This window comes from Gymnoscopelus microlampas (genome assembly GCF_963454915.1).
Source record: "Gymnoscopelus microlampas genome assembly, chromosome: 10".
In the NCBI taxonomy this organism is placed as follows: Eukaryota; Metazoa; Chordata; class Actinopteri; order Myctophiformes; family Myctophidae; genus Gymnoscopelus; species Gymnoscopelus microlampas.
The window spans coordinates 28,384,984-28,404,920 of NC_139947.1; the positions used below are offsets into that span (position 1 = coordinate 28,384,984).

At 42.5% G+C, this 19,937-nt stretch overlaps 2 protein-coding genes across 2 annotated transcripts in view; one reads left to right on the forward strand and one right to left on the reverse strand.

Moving 5' to 3' along the window:
- The window catches only part of lgr6 (leucine-rich repeat containing G protein-coupled receptor 6), a 69,396-nt gene extending 67,087 nt beyond the window's left edge, over positions 1-2,309 (reverse strand). Inside the window, exon 1 of the mRNA XM_084068021.1 lies at positions 1,329-2,309. Coding sequence (XP_083924147.1) covers positions 1,329-1,582 — 254 coding nt within the window. The 5' untranslated portion in view covers positions 1,583-2,309. The remainder of the gene's footprint in view (positions 1-1,328) is intronic.
- The window catches only part of LOC311052818 (uncharacterized protein), an 85,528-nt gene that overhangs the window by 41,277 nt on the left and 24,314 nt on the right, over positions 1-19,937 (forward strand). The gene's annotated exons all lie outside the window — the stretch shown is intronic.

A 19,937-nucleotide genomic window follows, 5' to 3' on the forward strand; every position in this document is an offset into this window, starting at 1 on the left:
GCACATGCGCGCGCGCACACACACACACACACACACACACACACACACACACACACACACACACACATATACACGCTGAATCTCCAGTTGGCGCTTGGAAACCTGACACTGAAAGCAGCGGTCCAGTAATATTACCATAGTGGCCAACACACACACACACAGTCTCACACACACACACACACACACACACACACACACACACACACACACACACACACACACACACACACACACACACACACATACACATGTTCCCACTTGGCCCTGTCCATTTTTATCTAAATGCAGGTTGTGTCCCTATGCCTCTGGTGACAAATCCAACTGTTGCTCATTGATTCAACTGTTCCATGCCTACAGTAAGTCAGCTAAAAAAACAAAACAATAACTCAGTCTATCTTCCATTACGAGATCACACAATATTCAATTCAAGATCGTTTTAATCTGTTTCAACCGCAGTATGCAGTGAGTGAATTATGAGTGCATAGAAAATGCATAACAACCGAATAACAAACTGAATGACAAGATGTTCATAATCGACATTATTCATTGAAATGATGAACAATAATGTTCTGCTCTCTAAATGAGCGACAGGAGGATGCGACATAATTATGAAGTGGAAGATGTAGCTCATGGAGAGTATTGAATTGAATACATAAGACCATAATGGAAACAAGTCCCCGGGACTTTTTTTTATCCTTTTAGCCTTAAATGTCTGACTGTACCACGTGCTGTTTTACATTTCTGACGAATTAACTATTCAATCGATCAATCAACATGACGCTTACGAGAGAGAGAGAGAGATTGAGACAGGACAAGTGGAGAAATATTTATGCGTATAGAGCAGGGGTCTTCAACCTTTTCAGGGCAAGGACCCCCTAGCTGAGATAGAGATGAAGCAGGGACCCCCTCTATATTGTATAAAATTGTGTTTCAGATAAACTTCTTCTGCTCTTTTTTCCCTCTACACCTATAACTCTTTGCCAAAAATAGCCGATCTACAAGCTCACAACGCCTCGCGCTGCGAGGCGTTGTGAGCTTGTAGATCTGCTATTTTTGGCTAAAGTTCTCCTCAGAAAAGGGATGCTAGGGTTCAAGTGGTTCATGTAAAACTAAAAATCCTATCACACAAATATTTGGCAGACCCCCTGTAGTAACTCTGAGGACCCCCTAGGGGTCCCGGACCCCCTGTTGAAGACCCCTGGTATAGAGGGAGTTCAGACACATGTCCCCCCCACATTGTCCCTGAGAGGAAGCAGCAGGCGTCCATAAACACCAACGTTGGTACAGAATCAGCACGACACGTGTGTGGTATAATAGGCTATACTCACAGGTACGTGGTGAGAGGGCTGAGGTTAGCCGGCACGGCCGATAGTCCCAGTTCGTTGCAGTCGGCCATGACGAAGATGCCGTCCTCCTCGCACTGGCACGGGGGCGGACACGCCGGCACCCCCGGTGCCGGGCCCTGCTGCTGCTGCTGTCTGTCCTGCCCGCCCCGCCCGTAGCCCCCCCAAACCCCGGGGGCAGACCCACCACGCACACGTCCCCCGGCCACACACAGGAGACACAGAAGCACAGGTAGCATGGCTCGCTGTACCGTCCTTCCGTCCGCCCGGGTTGTCCTCTTGACTGACTTGACTCGCTGACTGACTGACTTGTCCTGTCTGTCTGTCTGTCTGTCTGTCTCCGCACTTGTGTATCCCCCCTGTCTACCTGTCAGTCACACCTGTCGTGCGCTCTTTGCTTTCCGCTCTGGTGTTTGTTTTGACTTGACAGCCTGGACTGGCAGATGTGAAGAGGTTCCAGTGTTAGTAGTAGGGTCCTCCTCTGTGTCCTGATGTGTTGAGAAGTCTTTTCTCTGGCTTGTTCCAACAGTTCAGGTCCTCTAGTCTCCACGTTATATGAATCAACTGTTAGCCTCTGGACTGGGCTTGTCTCTCTGTCACAAGTTCCCCTCTTGCATCTCCTTCTCTATCTATCTCCCCCTCTCTCTCTCTCTCTCTCTCTTTCTCCCTTGCCCAAATTCTCTCTCTGTCTCCCTGCCTTTTCCAGTGTATCTCTCTCTCTCTCTCTCTCTCTCTCTCTCTCTCTCTCTCTCTCTCTCTCTCTCTCTCTCTGACTCTCTCCCTCCCTTGCTCTCTGTCTGTCTGTCTGTTTGTCTGTCTGTCTGTCTGTCTGTCTGTCTGTCTGTTTCCCTCAGTATTCCTCAGTCACCAGTTTGTTCCCAGGGGTGAATGAGTTAGACTTTGTTGTAAATTCCTCTCTGCTGTCTCCTCTCTTCTCTCTTCTCTTTCACTCTTTCACTCTGCTCTCGCTCTCTCTCTCTCCCTCTCTCTCTCTCTCTCTCTCTCTCTCTCTCTCTCTCTCTCTCTCTCTCTCTCTCTCCCCCCTTACCTATTGTAGTAGGAGTGCATGAGCTGCTCCCATTGGCCCTCAATTTAGGGATGGGCCGGAGCATCTCCGGAAAGTGGGAGGGGCCTTACTACTCACACTCTTCCCTCTCTTTTTTCCCCCTTCTCACTCTCCTTTCAATCACCCTCCACCCCCATCTCACCCCCACCCACACCCCATCTCACCCTCTCTCTCTCTCTCTCTCTCTCTCTCTCTCTCTCTCTCTCTCTCTCTCTCTCTCTCTCTCTCTCCCCTCTCACTCTCCCCCTGTGTCTCTCTGTCATTCCCTCACTTTCCCTCTAGCCAGGCTCTGGATATAGGAGACTGGGTGACGACCCAGGGAGGGGGGTGTTTGGGAGACATACATACATACATACATACATACATACATACATACATACATACATACATACATACATACATACATACATACATACATACATACATACATACTGAGTGGTGGTAAGACACAAGAGTTTGTGACTCACAAAGTGAAAGGAACAGAGAGAGAGAGAGACAGAGAGCGGACAGTGGAGAGGACGTGTGTGTGTGTGTGTGTGTGTGTGTGTGTGTGTGTGTGTGTGTGTGTGTGAGAGAGAGAGAGACACGGAGAGCTGGGTCAGAGTGTGTGACAGGGAGTGACTGTTTGCAGGAAATTGGAATTCTGACACTTCAGCACCCCTCGCTCCCCAGGAAAGAGCACAATCCAGTCCCTCGTAACTCACACCTTCTCAGGTTTCGGGGCTGGGAGAGTGAGTGGCGTGCGTGTGTGCACTCACGCACGCACTCGCAACACACAAACAATACACACACACACACACACACACACACGTGTGCCCCGGCGCCACACATATACGCATATGCGCATACTTCTGTGCATTGCTCACACACATGAGACAGACGTGCAAGCACACACGTACGGACGGTACTCCCACTCACACACACACACACACACACACACACACACACACACACACACACACACACGCATGCACAAAATGTGTTATCATGAATGAGATAACACAAAGAGAGCATATATCCATTTCACTAACACGTACTGCTGTCTCAGAGAGGAGAGTGTGGATTTGTCAAAAGTGTCAGCTGCCCGCAAGGCACTCTCTCCTGCTCAATTTCGGCAGAATATTCTTACAGTGCATCCAAGTGCCCTACTCTACCCCCCCCCCCCCCCCCCCTCATCCGCCCTGTTCAGGCCACGACCTCCAAAAATAATCACATTATAACTGGGGACCCCCCCGCCCCACCCTGACAAGCACTTGGAAATGTAGGCATTTACATTTAGTTTGACCCGGTTCTGCAGATAGACATTGTGAAAATAGCCAACATAGATTGACTATTTTCGCAATGTTTGCCTCTTTCTTACGTAATATTTGACAATTTGGACAATTAAAAAGGTATTAAAAGGCATTAAATTGTAGAAATGTGCAGATACTTACTGTTAAGTTGGTTTGTTTACTGTTGAGTGAGAAAACAATGTTGCACATTAAGCTAATAATCTGGGGACCCACCCAAACATTCTTTGGGGACCCCCCTCTTTGGGGACTCCCGACCTCCAGTTTGGGAACCACTTATGTAGCACATTGGTCTTCAACAGGGGGTCCGGGAACCCTAGGGGGTCCTCAGACTTACTACAAATCTTTTTGTGATAGGAACTTTTTTTTTTACTACTTGAACCATACAGTAGCATCCCTATTCTGGAAGGAACATTCGCCATAGAGCACCGAAGTCTGACGTCACTGCCACTAGACTGCCACTAGAGGGCCTGTTCCACGGGTTCGTGGCTTTATTTTTTGTGTTGAAATCCCCATTTGGGAATCTTAGATCACGTCACATAAGAACTGTGTTCCAAACATAAACACACCACCCTGGCGTTTTTGTCAGGTGAGTGGCTCTGCATCGTTTATGATATTCATTCATATTTGATACAGCCTGTTTCTGGCGAAAATGGAATTAATTCTGCCTTAAAAGTCTTAAGAACTACTACTTCGGGGTCTGAAATCACTGTCCCCACAGCAGCCGCGTTCATGGGAAATGTAGTCTTTGGGTTGTTTGACTCGTTTCTAGTGTTTATATTGTGTTACTCTTTGGCTAAATGTGTACATTTACACCTTCAGTCGATGCTTCATATCCATATCCATAGAGTAAAAACGCCAGTTCTTATATGAAGTGATCTAAGATTCCCCAATGAGGATATCAATACAAAAAGTAAAGCCATGAACCTGCGGAAAGCGCCCTCTACTGGCAGTGACATCAGGACTTCGGTGCTCTATTGTGAGCTTGTATTTCAGTAAAAAGGTTTGGTGTAAAAAAAAAAAGAGCAGACCAAGTACGGAGCCAGAGGTCAAGTTTTTGAGAGAGAGAGGCCTGGTCAAAGTACTGTATCAAACCCTCAGTCAAATCCTGAGGGTTAAAGGAGTAGTTCACCCAAAAAAAATACCTATTTTCTATCAATTACACACCCCATGAAGCCTTGAATTCATGGGCTTTTATTTGTTTTTGTCGCATTCCTAAGCCAATCATTTGATGACCGGGTCATTGGTCAGTAGGAGACTCAGGAGACACCCCGCCGGTCATCAAATTATTGGCTTAGGAATGCAACAAAAACATCTCCATGAATTCAAGGCTTCATGGGGTGTGTAATTGATGCTAATTGTTTTGGGCGAACTACCCCTTTAAATTAAACTGTGACTGTACAAATGGAAACAAATGGACCCGCACGGGTCCATTTGTTTCCATTTGTACAGTGACAGTTTAATTATAGTTTAATTCATAGTTTAATTCCGTGACTACAGTGAACGTGTTCTCTCTCTCTCTCTCTCTCTCTCTCCACACAGTAAAATCCTCAGTTTTGATTTAACTCTTGAGAGTTGCTCACACAAACTGGTATTAAAAAAAAGAAGGGAAAAAAAGGCCCAAATGGTACATTTTGACACTCACCCGGGGTTGAATTAACACTAAGGATCTTAAAGGTAGGCTAAGTGATATTTTATGGTTAAAACAAAACTTTTTTCTTTTTTACTTACCGGTACATTCTACAGTATATACTACATACTAATTATTGTTTTATAGTGTTTGTTCAGTAACAGGGGGTCTCCCTGTCTCTCCAGCTCTTTAATAATCAGAAAATACATGTTCAGGTGGGTTGCCAATTTCAACCAATCATGAGGGAGTAGCCATTTATCAGCTTCAATTTTATATCATTCCAGTTCTCACTTCTGAGGGTCATCATTTCCAATTTCACTTCTTGTGAGTTCCTTATTGGATAAAATTGGTATCCCGACCTGAAAATGCATTTTCCGTTTATTAAAGAGCCTTAGAGACATGGAGACTCCTGTTACTGAACAAACACTCTATATAGCAATGATTACTATCAGAATATAGAGCGATTTAACTCTCATTTTAATTAAAATAATATCACGTACCCTACCTTTAACTGTGCATACAAATAAATCACGGTATTGCAGGGTCTTTAACCATGTGAAAAAAAGGAAAAGAGTTCAAAAGCTATTTGAATGGAAGTACAATGGTGTTAAATGCCTTCATGCATTTAACATTCACTTCTATACCCCGAACCCCCCTCACCCCTCCCTCCCTCCCTCCCACCCCGCCCATTTTCTCCTCAGCTTCCATCCCTCTCTCTCTCTCTCTCTCTCTGGCCTGGATCGTCCCTCATTAATTAATTAACATTCCTACGCCACTGTGTTTTCTGAGGGGTCTTTGTTATGGGCCACAAAACCTCTTTGAGAGAGAGCCCTTCACTGGGACTCACTCTATTTCTCTCTCTCTCTCTCTCTCTCTCTCTCTCTCTCTCTCTCTCTCTGTGGTTGAAGAGTAACTAAGTATTTTGTTGCTGTCAGGCAGAAACCTCTTATCTCCGCGTTCTAAATTTTATTGCTGTTTTTTCTTAAATTAATGCTTATATACAGCGTCACACAAAAGTATCCAAAAGTGGCAGATCTACAAGCTCGAAACGCAGTGCGAAGCGACGCGGTTCTGAGCTTGTAGATCTGCTGCTTTTGCTGTTTTTGAATTTGAATCCTGTAAAATAACAGTTTTGGACATATGAGGTTAGAGACGATTTTACTCTAGTGCTGATACTTGAGTGGAATTTTTAGGTACTTTTATCCACTTGAGTATTTTCAGTGCCTTATACTTCTACTACTTCTACTCAGAAGTCTCAGAAGCAAATATTGTGCTTATTTTACTCCACCACAATTGTATGACAATTGACTTTATAGTTACTTTGCAGATTTAGATTATTATTATTATTACAAAACATATACATTGTCCACTTTCTTTTATACTTTACGATATTCATATACAGCCGATCTTAAACGTGTTGCATCACAACGTGTTGTTAGCTTGTAGATCAGCTGTTTTTTGGAAAGAAGTTTTGTGTACTTTGACTTTTGCACTATAAGTATATTTTGATGCCAATACGTTTGTACTTTTACTGAAGTTAAAATCAGAGCAGCATGTCTCTGTCGGGTGGAAACCTCATGTCCAAATAATATGTTTTCAGAATTCAAATTCAACATCAAAAGTAGCAGATCGACAAGCTCTTCGCTTCACATCGCGTTTTGAGCACAGCAACGATATTGTTGTATTGCTGCTTGTACTCAAGTAAAACAAATCAGAGTATACTTTTCCAACCACTGCTCACTCTCTCTCGCTCGCTCGCTCTCTCTCTCTGTCTCTCTCTCTCTCTCTCTCTCTCTCTCTCTCTCTCTCTCTCTGTCTCTGTTTGCTTCTCCCTTGCCCCCCCCCCCCCCCCCCTCACCCCCCCGTTTTCTCCTCATTCATTTTCAGTGGAATGCCTCTCTGTCTATTGTGAGCGTTTGGCAAATGCTGCGTGGGATGAATTGTTATAAGTGTTGCATCACAATATATGTGTGTGTGAGAAAAATGTTTAGCATGAGCAACAACTCGCTGCCTCCTCCTACACGTGAATCAATCTTGGTACAATGTATAAGTACATAATGACAAAAGCAAAGACAGTCACGCACTCACACACACACACACACACACACACACACACACACACACACACACACACACACTCACACTCACACTCACACACACACCACCACGTGCACACGCACACACAGGGACACATTATACACCTGCAAACACTTCCCCCCTCCCTCTCCCTGCACCCCCCCCTCCTCCTCTGTCATCTTTTTAAATGCTCTTTAATTGTCTGGCCCAGGGGGGAGCCCTAAAACACAACCTACTGTAAAAACCTGGCATGTCTGCTCTCCTGTCTCTCTCTCTCTCTCTCTGCCTGTCTGACTCTCTCCTCTCTCTCTGTCTGTCTGTCTGTCTGTCTGTCTGTCTGTCTGTCTGTCTGTCTTTCTCTCACTCTCCTCTGTCTGTCTGTCTGTCTGTCTGTCTGTCTGTCTGTCTGTCTGTCTGTCTGTCTGTCTGTCTGTCTCTCACTCTCCTCTGTCTGTCTGTCTGTCTGTCTGTCTGTCTGTCTGTCTGTCTGTCTGTCTGTCTCTCACTCTCCTCTGTCTGTCTGTCTGTCTGTCTGTCTGTCTGTCTGTCTGTCCTTTCTGTCTGTCTGTCTGTCTGTCTGTCTGTCTGTCTGTCTGTCTGTCTGTCTGTCTGTCTGTCCTTTCTGTCTGTCTGTCTGTCTGTCTGTCTGTCTGTCTGTCTGTCTGTCTGTCTGTCTGTCTGTCTGTCTGTCTGCCTGGCTCTCCCCTCAACTCAAACGTATTTACAGTATATTATGGCACATTTCCAACGACCAAGGTCGAACCAAAGTGCTGCACGGATAAAATGAAAATACAAACAAACAAGAAAAGAGAAAATAATTCATCTGCCTTGTCTGTCTGTCTCTCTTTCTCTTCTCTCTCTCTCTCTCTCTCTCTCTCTCTCTCTCTCTCTCTCTCTCTCTCTCTCTCTCTCTCTCTCTCTCTCTCTCTCTCTCTCGATTTCTCTCTGTCTGTCTTTTTGGTCTTCACTTCTCTCTCTCTCTGTCCTGTCCTGTACAAACAAACACAGACACACACACACACAGCTTGTAGATCGGCTATTTTTGACCAAGAGACTTGGTGTTGAGGGATAAAAATCGGGGGGCCTAGCATACCGTCCTGGGGGTACCCGGGTCAAAGAAGTATATGCGTAGGGTTTAAGTGGTTAACCCATTCAATGCAGGAACGCATCTCTGTCATTTTAGATTTCTTTGGCTATTCAAAAATAGCTAATATATATTCAAAGATGTGCACACATTTTCAAGATTTTTTTTAAATAGCAGATCTACAAGCTCATAGCGCGGCACTCGGTGCCGCGCTATGAGCTTGTAGATCTGCTATTTTTGAACAGCCAAATAAATCTTAATTGACACAGATGCGTTTGAATGAGTTGAAGGACCATACAACTGTCAATACAAATCTACTCACAGCTCTGGCCTTATATCGTACATAAACATAGACTATTTCCAGACAATAATGGCTTTAATTATTTGTATTATTTTGCGTTTGTTTACATTTTCTCCATAGTCATTAAAAGACCTCCTGAATAATCAATCCATGTTGGCTAAAACTCATTGCACGAGGTCATGGATGTTTGAGTTGTTGTTAAATCAAATCAATACTTTCTAGGAGTAGTTTTTGGCTAGATTTTCTAATAAAATCTGCTCTGTAGGCCAAAGTGCATTCAAATTGCAAGAGATAAAAAGTTAACTTGGACAAATTGGCGCGATAAAGTTCTCTGTGTTTAACCCATTAAGACCTGCGGCCGATTCTACAAATGTCTTCTAAATCCTCAGGGCCGGCCGCTGCTATAAGCAATATAAGCGGTCGCTTAGGGCCACAACAACTAGGGGGGGCCACATAATTTAAAAACAATAATTGGCATTATTTTTTTTATTTACTTTCATATTGTAATTATTTCATGTATCTCCTATCCAACAACTAGCGTTATTATTTTAATATTCAATGAAAATGATTTTATAATGGGGGTGTTTGGGAGGGGGGGGAACCAAAAAAATCTTGCTTAGGGCCACGAAAACCCTAGAGCCGGCCCTGTAAATCCTAACAGTTTTCTGAAAAAAAAAATTTTCTATCAGTTGTTCTCAAACCTTTTCATGTCAAGGACCGCCAGAATGATATGTATTTGGCCACCGACCCCCATCTCAAAACATTTTGTTCCAGTGACCCCCAGAAGCAAAGATTTGAGTAAAACATGTTGGCTTAAAAAATATATATATATATATATATATATATATGAATATATTCAAAGATTTCCTCAAATGTTCAGGATTTTTCAAAAATAGCAGATCTAAAAGCTTGTAGCTTCGTGCCGCGCTGTGAGCTTGTATATCTGCTATTTTTGAATAGCCAACAATGTGTTATACAGTGTATATATATATATATATATATATATATATATATATATAGCTAAAATTTAAAATGAAACAGACGCGTTCCCGGTCTTAATGGGTTAATTACCTATCACAAGCAAGTTTCAAGTCTCTGCAAGTTGATTTTCATAGCGTAATACTGATATGAATGGCTTACTTTGAAATTCAAACAAACTACCGGTATGCTTTGTTAAAATCAGTCAGCAAATCACTCTGTGTTTCTATAGCTTCACAACAAGGAGGTGTTCCTTTCTGCACGTTCACTTCTTTTTTTTTTGGCGCCGGTGCAGGACAAAATACATTACAACATCAAAAGGAAAAGCGCCGTGCTGCTCCGATTCTGTTTTACTGTGCAGAAAACACAAAAACACTGCTCCTCTACATACAGTGAGATTATTGGAGCAGCAAGCTTGTTGGTGCAACACCTTTTTCCTTTTGATGCTGCATTTCTATAGCGCCTTTTATCCAAAGCATGGCTTTAGAATGTGTGTGTGTTACGTTCACACTTTTACACACCCAACCGACGGAGGATGCAACCGGTGATTGTTTCTGGCCCATCCTGGCACCCCTTCTGGCACTCAAACTTTTCCATGTCAAGGACCCCAAAAATGATGTGTATTTGGCGGCGGACCCCCATATCAAAACATTTTGTTCCAGGGACCCCCAGAAGCAAAGATTTGAGTTACAAATGTTCGCTTTAAAAATATATATATTCAAAGATTTGCAAAAATGTTCACGTTTTTGAATAACCAAAGTATAAAATATGGTTAAAGTAGTTAAAAGGATTGTGAAGCTATTAACTCATTTTGCTGGGGACCCCCTGGTATCCCCCCAAGGGCCCTTGGTGAAAACCAACGCCCTAGAGCAGTGGTTCTCAAACTTTTCATGCCGCGACCCCCCAAAATAATAATATTTGAACTGGGAAGCTTGTAGATCTTAGATTTTCTATATTTCTGCCTCCTTATTATATAATTTGACAATTTGGCCAAAGTTTGACCCATTTTTATAGTATAGTTTGTTGATTACTTTTGAGGCAGTAATGGGGCCCAGACGTGGACAGCGAGTTAGGGTGTGTGTGTGTGTGTGTATTGGAGACTGTGCGGCTATTCTCTGTGTTCTCTCTCTCTCTCTCTCTGTGTACTCTCGGTGCTGAATGGCCTGACTCCCACCCTGTCCCCTCGCTGTGCTATAAAGGGGCTCAGGTGGCCGGGGGTCCGTGCTCCTCGCTCGCTCTCCCATGTGTTGCGTTGCTCCATTCCCAGGTCTCTCTCTCTCTCTCTCTCTCAAGTCAGTGTCAGGTGTCAGGTAGCTGCTTGTCTTTGTGTCTTCAAGGCTCTGCCGTTTGCTTGGATAGGGTTTACAGCCCAGAGAGAGAGAGGAGGGAATGAGAGAGAGAGGGATAGAGATAGAGATAGAGAGAGAGAGAGAGAAGGGGGGTAGCGGCTGCTTTGATCTAGATTGTGTGTGTGTGTGTGTGTGTGTGTGTGTGTGTGTGTGTGTGTCAATCAGAGCGACAGAGAGACTGTACATGTATATTCATAGACATGAAGTCTACATGTCCATAATATATGTACATTGTGTGCACAGATACAGGCGTGTGTGTGTGTGTGTGTGTGTGTGTGTGTGTGTGTGTGTGTGTGTGTGTGTGTGTGTGTGTGTGCTAGTGTGTGCGTGCGCGCTGCCTGCCACGCTGGCTGCAGTGGAGCACCTGCTCATGCAGGCTACAAAGCTTCAGGGCCTGGATTCCTGCAGAGGTGTTATCACGCACACGCACACACACACACACATGACGGTGTCACTTGCTGAAAATATCCGATCTCCAAGGTCAGTGGTTCAAGTCAAGAACCCCCAAATTGATATGTATTTGGTATTTTGAACCCCATCCGAAAAGGTTTTTTGCTAGGGAGCCCCAGAAGAGAAGATTTGTTCTCACATTTTTTTTTGTCTATGACAACTTTTATGCAATAGTGGTGGTCCTTGGCCCTGAAAAACGTTGAAGACCCCTGCATTATTTTCCAAATCTTTTTTTGCACATAGCAGATCTACAAGCGCACAACTTGTGAGCGCATAGAATCACTTGCTATAGAGCCACACCGTAAAAAACATCTTCGCTTATATGGGGGTCCCTGGCTGGTATATCTTTTCAAATGCGGGCTAATACGTATACATTTTGGGGTCCTTGACATGAAACAGTTTGAGAACCAATGCTCTAAAGCGGTGTTGATTTTGACAGCAAATTTTTATTTAGTTTTTGTCATAGTCTTTTGAATACAATTCTGTTTAGTTTTAGTCATATTTTTGTCATCTGAAAAGTTTTAGTTTTAGTCTAGTTTTAGTTGACGAAATATCATAAAATTGTAGTTGACTAAATCTACAGTTGTTTTTGTCGACAAAAAGTTATTTTGCCGGTGACTTGATGGCGTCGTAATGGCTGATTTTACAATTGGTTGCATGATGAAAATAGCCGATCTACAAGCTCACAATGCGACGCGTTGTGAGCTTGTAGATCTGCTGTTTTCAGAGCGCAACACCCAAGCGCAACTAAACATAAAATGACTTGTCTTTTAGTTCTACTGGATCTCTTCTCCACTAGTCCCTGACTAACAGTTTAGTCTAGTTTTTATTTGTTGACGAAATTGTCAATATATTTAGTTTTACTTTAGTTTTAGTCATCATAGCTTAGTTTTTATTTAGTTTTCGTCAGTGAAAAAAGGTAGTCGACGAACATTTTTCGTCATAGTTTTAGTCGACGAAATCAACACTGGCACATAGCAGATCTACAAGCGCACAACTTGTGAGCAGATAGAATCGCTGTTTCTTAACTCCAGTCCCGGGGACCCCCGCTACTGTTGGTTTCCTTTTCCAACCACAAAGTTAATTCCTTACACCTGGCGTCCCAGATGTTAATTAGTCGCTGATTAGACGGTGAAAATGTGGACCAGAGGTGCTCTGAGGCCAAACCAGGTCCAGGAGTTGAGTAGGGAATGACGCAGTGGTGGAAAGTAACTAAGTACATTTACTTAAGTACTATACTTAAGTATAATTTTGAGGTATTTGTACTTTACTTGAGTATTTCCAATTTCCAATACTTTTACTTCTACTCCACTACATCTCAGAGGCAAATATTGTACTTTTACTCCACTACAATTATTTGGAAACTTTAGTTACTAGTTACTTTTCAGATATAAATGATGATATTATGAAACATACATTAACCACTTCAGCCCTATTTTATACCTAGGCTATTTTCCAACATTTTAGTACTTTTACTTTTGGTACTTTAAGTACATTTTGATGCCAATACTTTTGTACTTTTACTCAAGTAAAATTTTTATTCTCGACTTTTACTTGTAACAGAGTATTTCTATATGTATTGGTACTTTCACTTAAGTAAAGAATTTGAGTCCTTTTTCCACCACTGGAATGGCTTCTGCTCCAGAAAGGAAGAATGTCTCTTAGTCTAACTGTGGCCTATTTTATTCTCCGGCTATTCGAATACAGCTGATCCTTTTTTTAATATCAAGGACCCTCAGTTTGATATGCAGTATAGACCACGGAGCCCCCCAGTGTTACTTTAACTCTGAGAGTGTACAAAAAGGCTGGCCCCCCAAAAAATAAGTGGCAACACACTAACATGTCTAACATTAATTGTGATACTGATACTTTTATAACTTAAAGTATTACTACTTGCAGTATTCCTTGCAGCAGCACTCACTACCCCGCCCCCAACCCCTTTCTGCCTGACGCACACAGACCGACAGGAGACTGTGGTGTGTGTGTGTGTGTGTGTGTGTGTGTGTGTGTGTGTGTGTGTGTGTGTGTGTGTAGTGGTGGAAAGTAACTAAGTACATTTACAATATATATTATGTAATGTACTTGGGTAAAATGTTGAGATATTTCCAACATACAACATCAATACAACAAAACATACATTCACCTCTTCAGCCCTATTTAAACTTTGGCTATTTCAAAATATTTTAATACATTTTATACAGATTCTGCATACTGAGTACTTTTACTTTTGGTACTTTAAGTATATTTTGATGCCAATACTTTTGTATTTTTAGTACATTTTGATTATCAGACTTTTACTTGCAACAGAGTGTTTTTACATTGCAGAATTGATACATTTACTTAGGTAAAAACAGAACCTGTGTGTGTGTGTGTGTGTGTGTGTGTGTGTGTGTGTGTGTGTGTGTGTGTGTGTGTGTGTGCGCGTGCGTATGCGTGCGTGCGTGCATGTGCATGCAGCCTTTATTCGCAGTGTGTTTTGGGTGTGTGGGAGTAGCGATTGAAGGCACGTTTTCAGGTGCGTCCGCCCGCCAGCCCCGGCGGAAGGAAGAGGGTGAGACATGGCGCTGCTTGGCGCGCCGACGCAGACACAGCCTGTATAGGTGTGTTCCCCTCGCCGTCTTTTCATGTGAAACCACCTGAAGCCAACAAAAGACCCCACCACCCCTTTTCTTCCCTTCCCCACTCCCCCTTCACTCTCTCTCTCTCTCTCTCTCTCTCTCTCTCCCTCCCTCCACCTCACACTCACAGTACAAAGGAGAGAGGAGTGAATGAATAAATGAAGCCAGGGAGGAAGGGAGGGGGATGAGGTAAGGGGATGAGGATGCAAGGATGTAGGAAGGCGGGCGGGAGGCCAAACATTATATCGTTGCTGTCGGGGCAGAAACCTATCTCCATCATTTTAACCTTTTTTTTCCATCTTGAATATGAATTTCGTTAACTTTGGTATAATATCTTGGTCCATGCCAACAACACAATCACCTTTGGGTGATAAAAAAAAAACATTTTTAAGAAAACAAAAAGCAATCAAACGTGGTGGAGCACCTTTACCTGTATTTCAGCTACATAGCCTATACTGCAGGGGTCTTCGACGTTTCTCAGGCCAAGGACCCCCTAGCTGAGAGAGAGAGATGAAGCAGGAACCCCCCCCCCCACTACATATTGTGTAACATTTGGTTGCAGATTAAACGTTTTCATGCATTTCATAGATAGCTCCATAGACTTGTTTAACAGCACTATCCAGTGCTAAGTATTGGCTACAAGTCAATAAGCTTGACTTTTGGCTCTGTACTTGGTCTGCTCTTTTTTCCCTCTACACCAAACGTCTCAGCCGAAAATAGCCGATCTACAAGCTCACAACGCCTCGCGTGAGCTTGTAGATCTGCCATTTTCGGCTAATGTTCTCCTCAGAATGCTAGGATTGAAGTGGTTAATGTGAAAGAAAATGATCCTATCGCACAAAGATTTGGCGGGCCCCTCTGTAGTAGCGCTGAGGACCCCCTAGGGGTCCCCGGGCCCCCTGTTGAAGACCCCCTTGGCCTACTGTATAACTAGTACGTGGGGCTAGCCTATACTTTGCCTGATCCTTGTTTGACCAAGTGCAACTGTACAAAGAAGAGGGGCTGCCTTTTCAGTGTGTTGATCCCCCTGCGCTCCGCTTGTTGTCTTTGCAGAGACAGTGTGATATACGAGGGTTAATATGGCCAAATATGCAGACTAATGCACAGACAGGTCTGCACCTGTACCGCACTGCCACAGAGAAGAGAAGCATGTGTACCGTTTGATGCTATTCTAAGCAACGCCACTGGCACTACTGGCAATCAGTCTGTGTGTGTGTGTGTGTGTGTGTGTGTGTGTGTGTGTGTGTGTGTGTGTGTGTGTGTGTGTGTGTGTGTGTGTGTGTGTGTGTGTCCGTGCATGCCTGCTGCCTTTATGTTTGAAGAAATATAGAAGATTATAGGCAGCTGTAAATAAAGCCCATAAAAAGTTGATTGGCCCAGAGAGAAAGAAGTTGTAATTACTGTGGGAGAATAGAAGGAATAGCGTGTCAGAGTTTTTCACATCATGCTTTCTTTCTTTCTTTCTTTCTCTCTCTCTCTGCATCTTTGCATGAGTTTGTGCCTGTCTCTCCGGCTGTGTGTGTGTGTGTGTGTGTGTGTGTGTGTGTGTGTGTGTGTGTGTGTGTGTGTGTGTGTGTGTGTGTGTGTGTGTGTGCGTGTACGCGTGTGTCTGTGTGTGTGTGTGTGCATATGCATGCGTGCCCTGATGTCTGCGTGCGTGCGTGTGTGTGAGTGATGAATGTGTTTTCTTGCGTCGTCTCTGTAGTCAGGCCCAGATTGTGCGTGATTGTATCAGCCACGTTTAGTGTGGAGGTTAGACTGATGTGGAATGTTAACAGTGACTGAGAGTGTTGGGACTGTCTCCATAGACTCTCAGCCAAGCAGAACCTTCAGATAGGATTGTGAAGGAGACTCAACACAAGAAGAGAGAGAGAGAGAGAGAGAGAGAGAGGAAAGGGTGTTTTTTTTTATTATTGCAGGTTCCAAGAGGTGCCTCGATCTGAAAAATACATGGTGGTAGTCTTTTAATCCATTCAGACCCGGGAACGCATCTCTGTCATTTTTAGATTTCTTTGGGCTATTCAAAAATAGCAGATCTACAAGCTTGTAGCGCAGCAAATCTTTGAATATATGTGTTTTTTAAAGCGAACATTTGTAACTCAAATCTGGGGATTCTACAAATGTTTTCTAAATCAGAAAATGTCTTCTAAATTTGAAAAAATACTTATGTTGCTATATCAGTGGAGCTCCAACTTTTACATGTCAAGGACCCCAAAATAATTTGTATTTGGCCGTGGACCCCCATCTCAAAATATGTTGTTCCAGGGACCCCCAGAAGCACAGATCTGTGTTTTAAATGTTCGCTTTAAAACATACATATATATATTCAAAGATTTGCACAACTTTTCACAATTTAAAAAAATAGCAGATCTGCTATTTTTGAATAGCAGATCTAAAAGTGACACAGATGCGTTCCCGGTCTTAATGGGTTAAAGATTACACCTAGAACAAAATGTTGGCGCCCGGGAAGCAGGAAACTTGTCATCACCGAAAAGCTTGATTACTACAATCTTATTAAATCATAAACATGATGACAGTCTGAAGTGAACTGCTGTTTATGGTGGCACACACATCGGCTGGATGCTAGGAAATAGGACATAGCCCCATCTTCTGGTCAAAAACCAGAACAACATAAAAAGGTGGTGGGAATGCTATGTGACAATATGACCATACGATGGCACCAGCCCTCCTTCTCATTAGAAAGACCAGGAGCTGTTTAAAGAATCACAGCCACCTGCCATATACCGTCTGTGTCAGGCAGTGGTGGAAAGTAACTAAGTGCATTTACTCAAGCACTGTACTTATGTAGAATTTTGAGGTATTTTTTACTTTACTGGAGTATTTCCAATTTTCAGTACTTTTACCTCTACTCCACTACATGTCAGAGGCAGATATTGTACTTTTTACTCCGCTACAATCACTTGAAAACTTTAGTTTCTCGTTACTTTGCAGATATAAATTATTATATTATAAAACATACATTAACCACTTTAGCCCTATTTTATACATAGGCAATTTGAAAATAGCAGATCTACAAGCCCACAACGCGTTGCAAAGCGACGCGTTGTGATCTGCTATTTTCAAACATTTTAGTACTTTTACTTTTGTACTTTGTATGTACATTTTGTATGTACTTTAAGTACATTTTGATGCCAATACTTATGTACTTTTACTCAAGTTTGAATAGTTTGCTATTTTTGTATTTGAATCCTGAAAAGTAACAGTTGTGGACATAGAGGTTTCGACAGAAACGATATACTGTAGTGTAGCCTACTTCGTTGACTGGAGTCCCTCAAGGGTCTATTCTATATTAGGCCCCCTCCATTTTTCCCCTTTACATCAGACATCTTCGCCAGAAATAGCCGATCTACAAACTCAAAAGTGCATTGTGTTTACAGAGCAACTTTCACTTGTAGCGGAGTAACAATTGACTGTGAGTAGGCTATCTACAGTATACTTGGACTCAAGTAGGCCTACTAGTGGAGGTTGAGTCCACTGTTGGTAGGCTACTAGTGGAGGTTTGAAAAAGGTAACCAGAAGGCTCGCCCCAACACACTCGTCTCCATTTTTTTTCGCAGACCGCTCGCCCCAGCGGTTCTTGTATTCGTTTTACTGAGGTTAAGTTTAGGAATATGGTTAGGATTAGGCATAGTTTTACTGAGGTTGAGTTTAGGAATAAGGTTAGGGTTAGGCATAGTTTTACTGAGGTTAAGTTTAGGAATAAGGTTAGGGTTAGGCATAGTTTTACTGAGGTTAAGTTTAGGAATAAGGTTAGGGTTAAGGCATAGTTTTACTGAGGTTAAGTTTAGGAATAAGGTTAGGGTTAGGCATAGTTTTACTGAGGTTAAGTTTAGGAATATGGTTAGGGTTAGGCATAGTTTTACTAAGGTTACGTTTAGGAATAAGGTTAGGCATAGTTTATTGAGGTTAAGTTTAGCAATACGTTTAGGGTTAGGCATAGTTTTACTGAGGTTAAGTTTAGGAATAAGGTTAGGGTTAGGCATAATTTTACTGAGGATAAGTTTAGGAATAAGTTTAGGAGGATTAGACCCGGGGCGAGCGTTCTTGTATTCCTTGAAAAGCATTCAGCCACTGCTGCTGCAGCCTGCAACACGTCGCAATTGCGTCACGTTGTGAGCTTGGAGATCGGCTATTTTTTGGGAAAGACATTTGGTGTTGACAGAAAAAAAGCGGTCCAAGTACAGAGACAACTAAGGTCCAGTTTACTAAGTCTAGTTTAAGTGGTTACAACCTGTATTAAATTGTGTTTATTTGTTAAGTAAATTATATGAGCTGTTTGAACTTGTAAGATGTGTCACTGAACAAAGTGCGTCCCTTATCACAGTGGTTCTCAAAGTGGAGTCCTGGGACCCCCAGGGGTCCTTTGGGCTGCTCATAGCGCCTCACTTTATGCCGCACTATGAGCTTGTAGATCTGCAAAAAAAAAAACATTTATCGGTATCACAGTGATAACATTTTTTTGGGGGGGATTTTGTTTTAGAATTTAATATTATATTATTTATATTAATGTTACATTATTATCTCACTAGCAAAACTCTCACGGTCCACAGGTCGGGGGTGGCCCCAGATTATGTGGAAGTTGCCATTTGCAGTTCTCCAGAAAAGAGAAATGAGAAACTTTCGTTTTCCGTTTTTGTTTTATCAAGGAACCGACATCCCCTCCCAAAAAAAACATGTATTGTTTTACTGTGAGTGGGAGGAAAACGTGAAGAGGTCACTTTCACTATTTGGACTGCAGTCCAATCAGTCAGTTGGAACTGACAGTAAGCACATTTTGATTACGCCTAAATATCAATTGTGGTGTTTTTGCAATGAATCTGATTGAAATAGAAAGTTTGTTTACAACATCAGATGTTGGTTGGGTTTGTGTAGGCGAACTCCTTGAATTACATGAAAAAAACTGATGTCAGACACACATCCCAATTTAGGTTTTTCTTAACCCATTAAGACCTGAGGCCAGTTTTCTGAAAAATGTTTCTATATCAGTGGTTCTCAAACTTTTTCATGTCAAGGACCCCCAAAATGATTTGTATTTGGCCACAGACCCCCCATCGCTAAATATTTTGTTCCAGGGACCCCCAGAAGCAAAGATTTGATTTGATCATTTTCGCTTTGAAAAATATATTAAAGATTTGCACACATTTTCAAAATGTTTCAAAAATAGCAGATCTACAAGCTCGCAGAGTGGCACGAAGTGACGCGCTGTGAGCTTGTATGTCTGCTATTTCTTAATATCCAGTGCAAAAATCTGAAATGACACTGATGCTTTCCTGGTTTTAATGGGTTAAAAACATAAACATAAACTAGAGGTGTGCGTAGTTGTGTGTTTTTTTTTGGCGGGGGGGGGGCGTGTCTGGGAGTGTTTATTTGTATGAAGGTAAAATATTATGAAAATGCCTAAATTAAAACTTCAATTGAATTTAAATAGCTTACATAGTTCTAGGAAATTGTGTGCAGACAAATGAAATGGAATGAGACAAGCTTTCAAGTGCAATCACCGTTATGCGTGACAAATAATCGACCTTTGACCACCAATATGCACCATATGACAAAGATTCAGTTCTAGCAGTGGTTCTCAAACTTTTTGGGCTCAGGGCACCCCTGAATTATGATGTGACTTTATACTGTACGTAAATATGTAAAACTTTCTCCTAAGATACAACATGTCCCAAGGAAAACTTGAGAGAATATCCGTTTCCTTTAGGACAGATTTAAAATAACTTCAAATAACT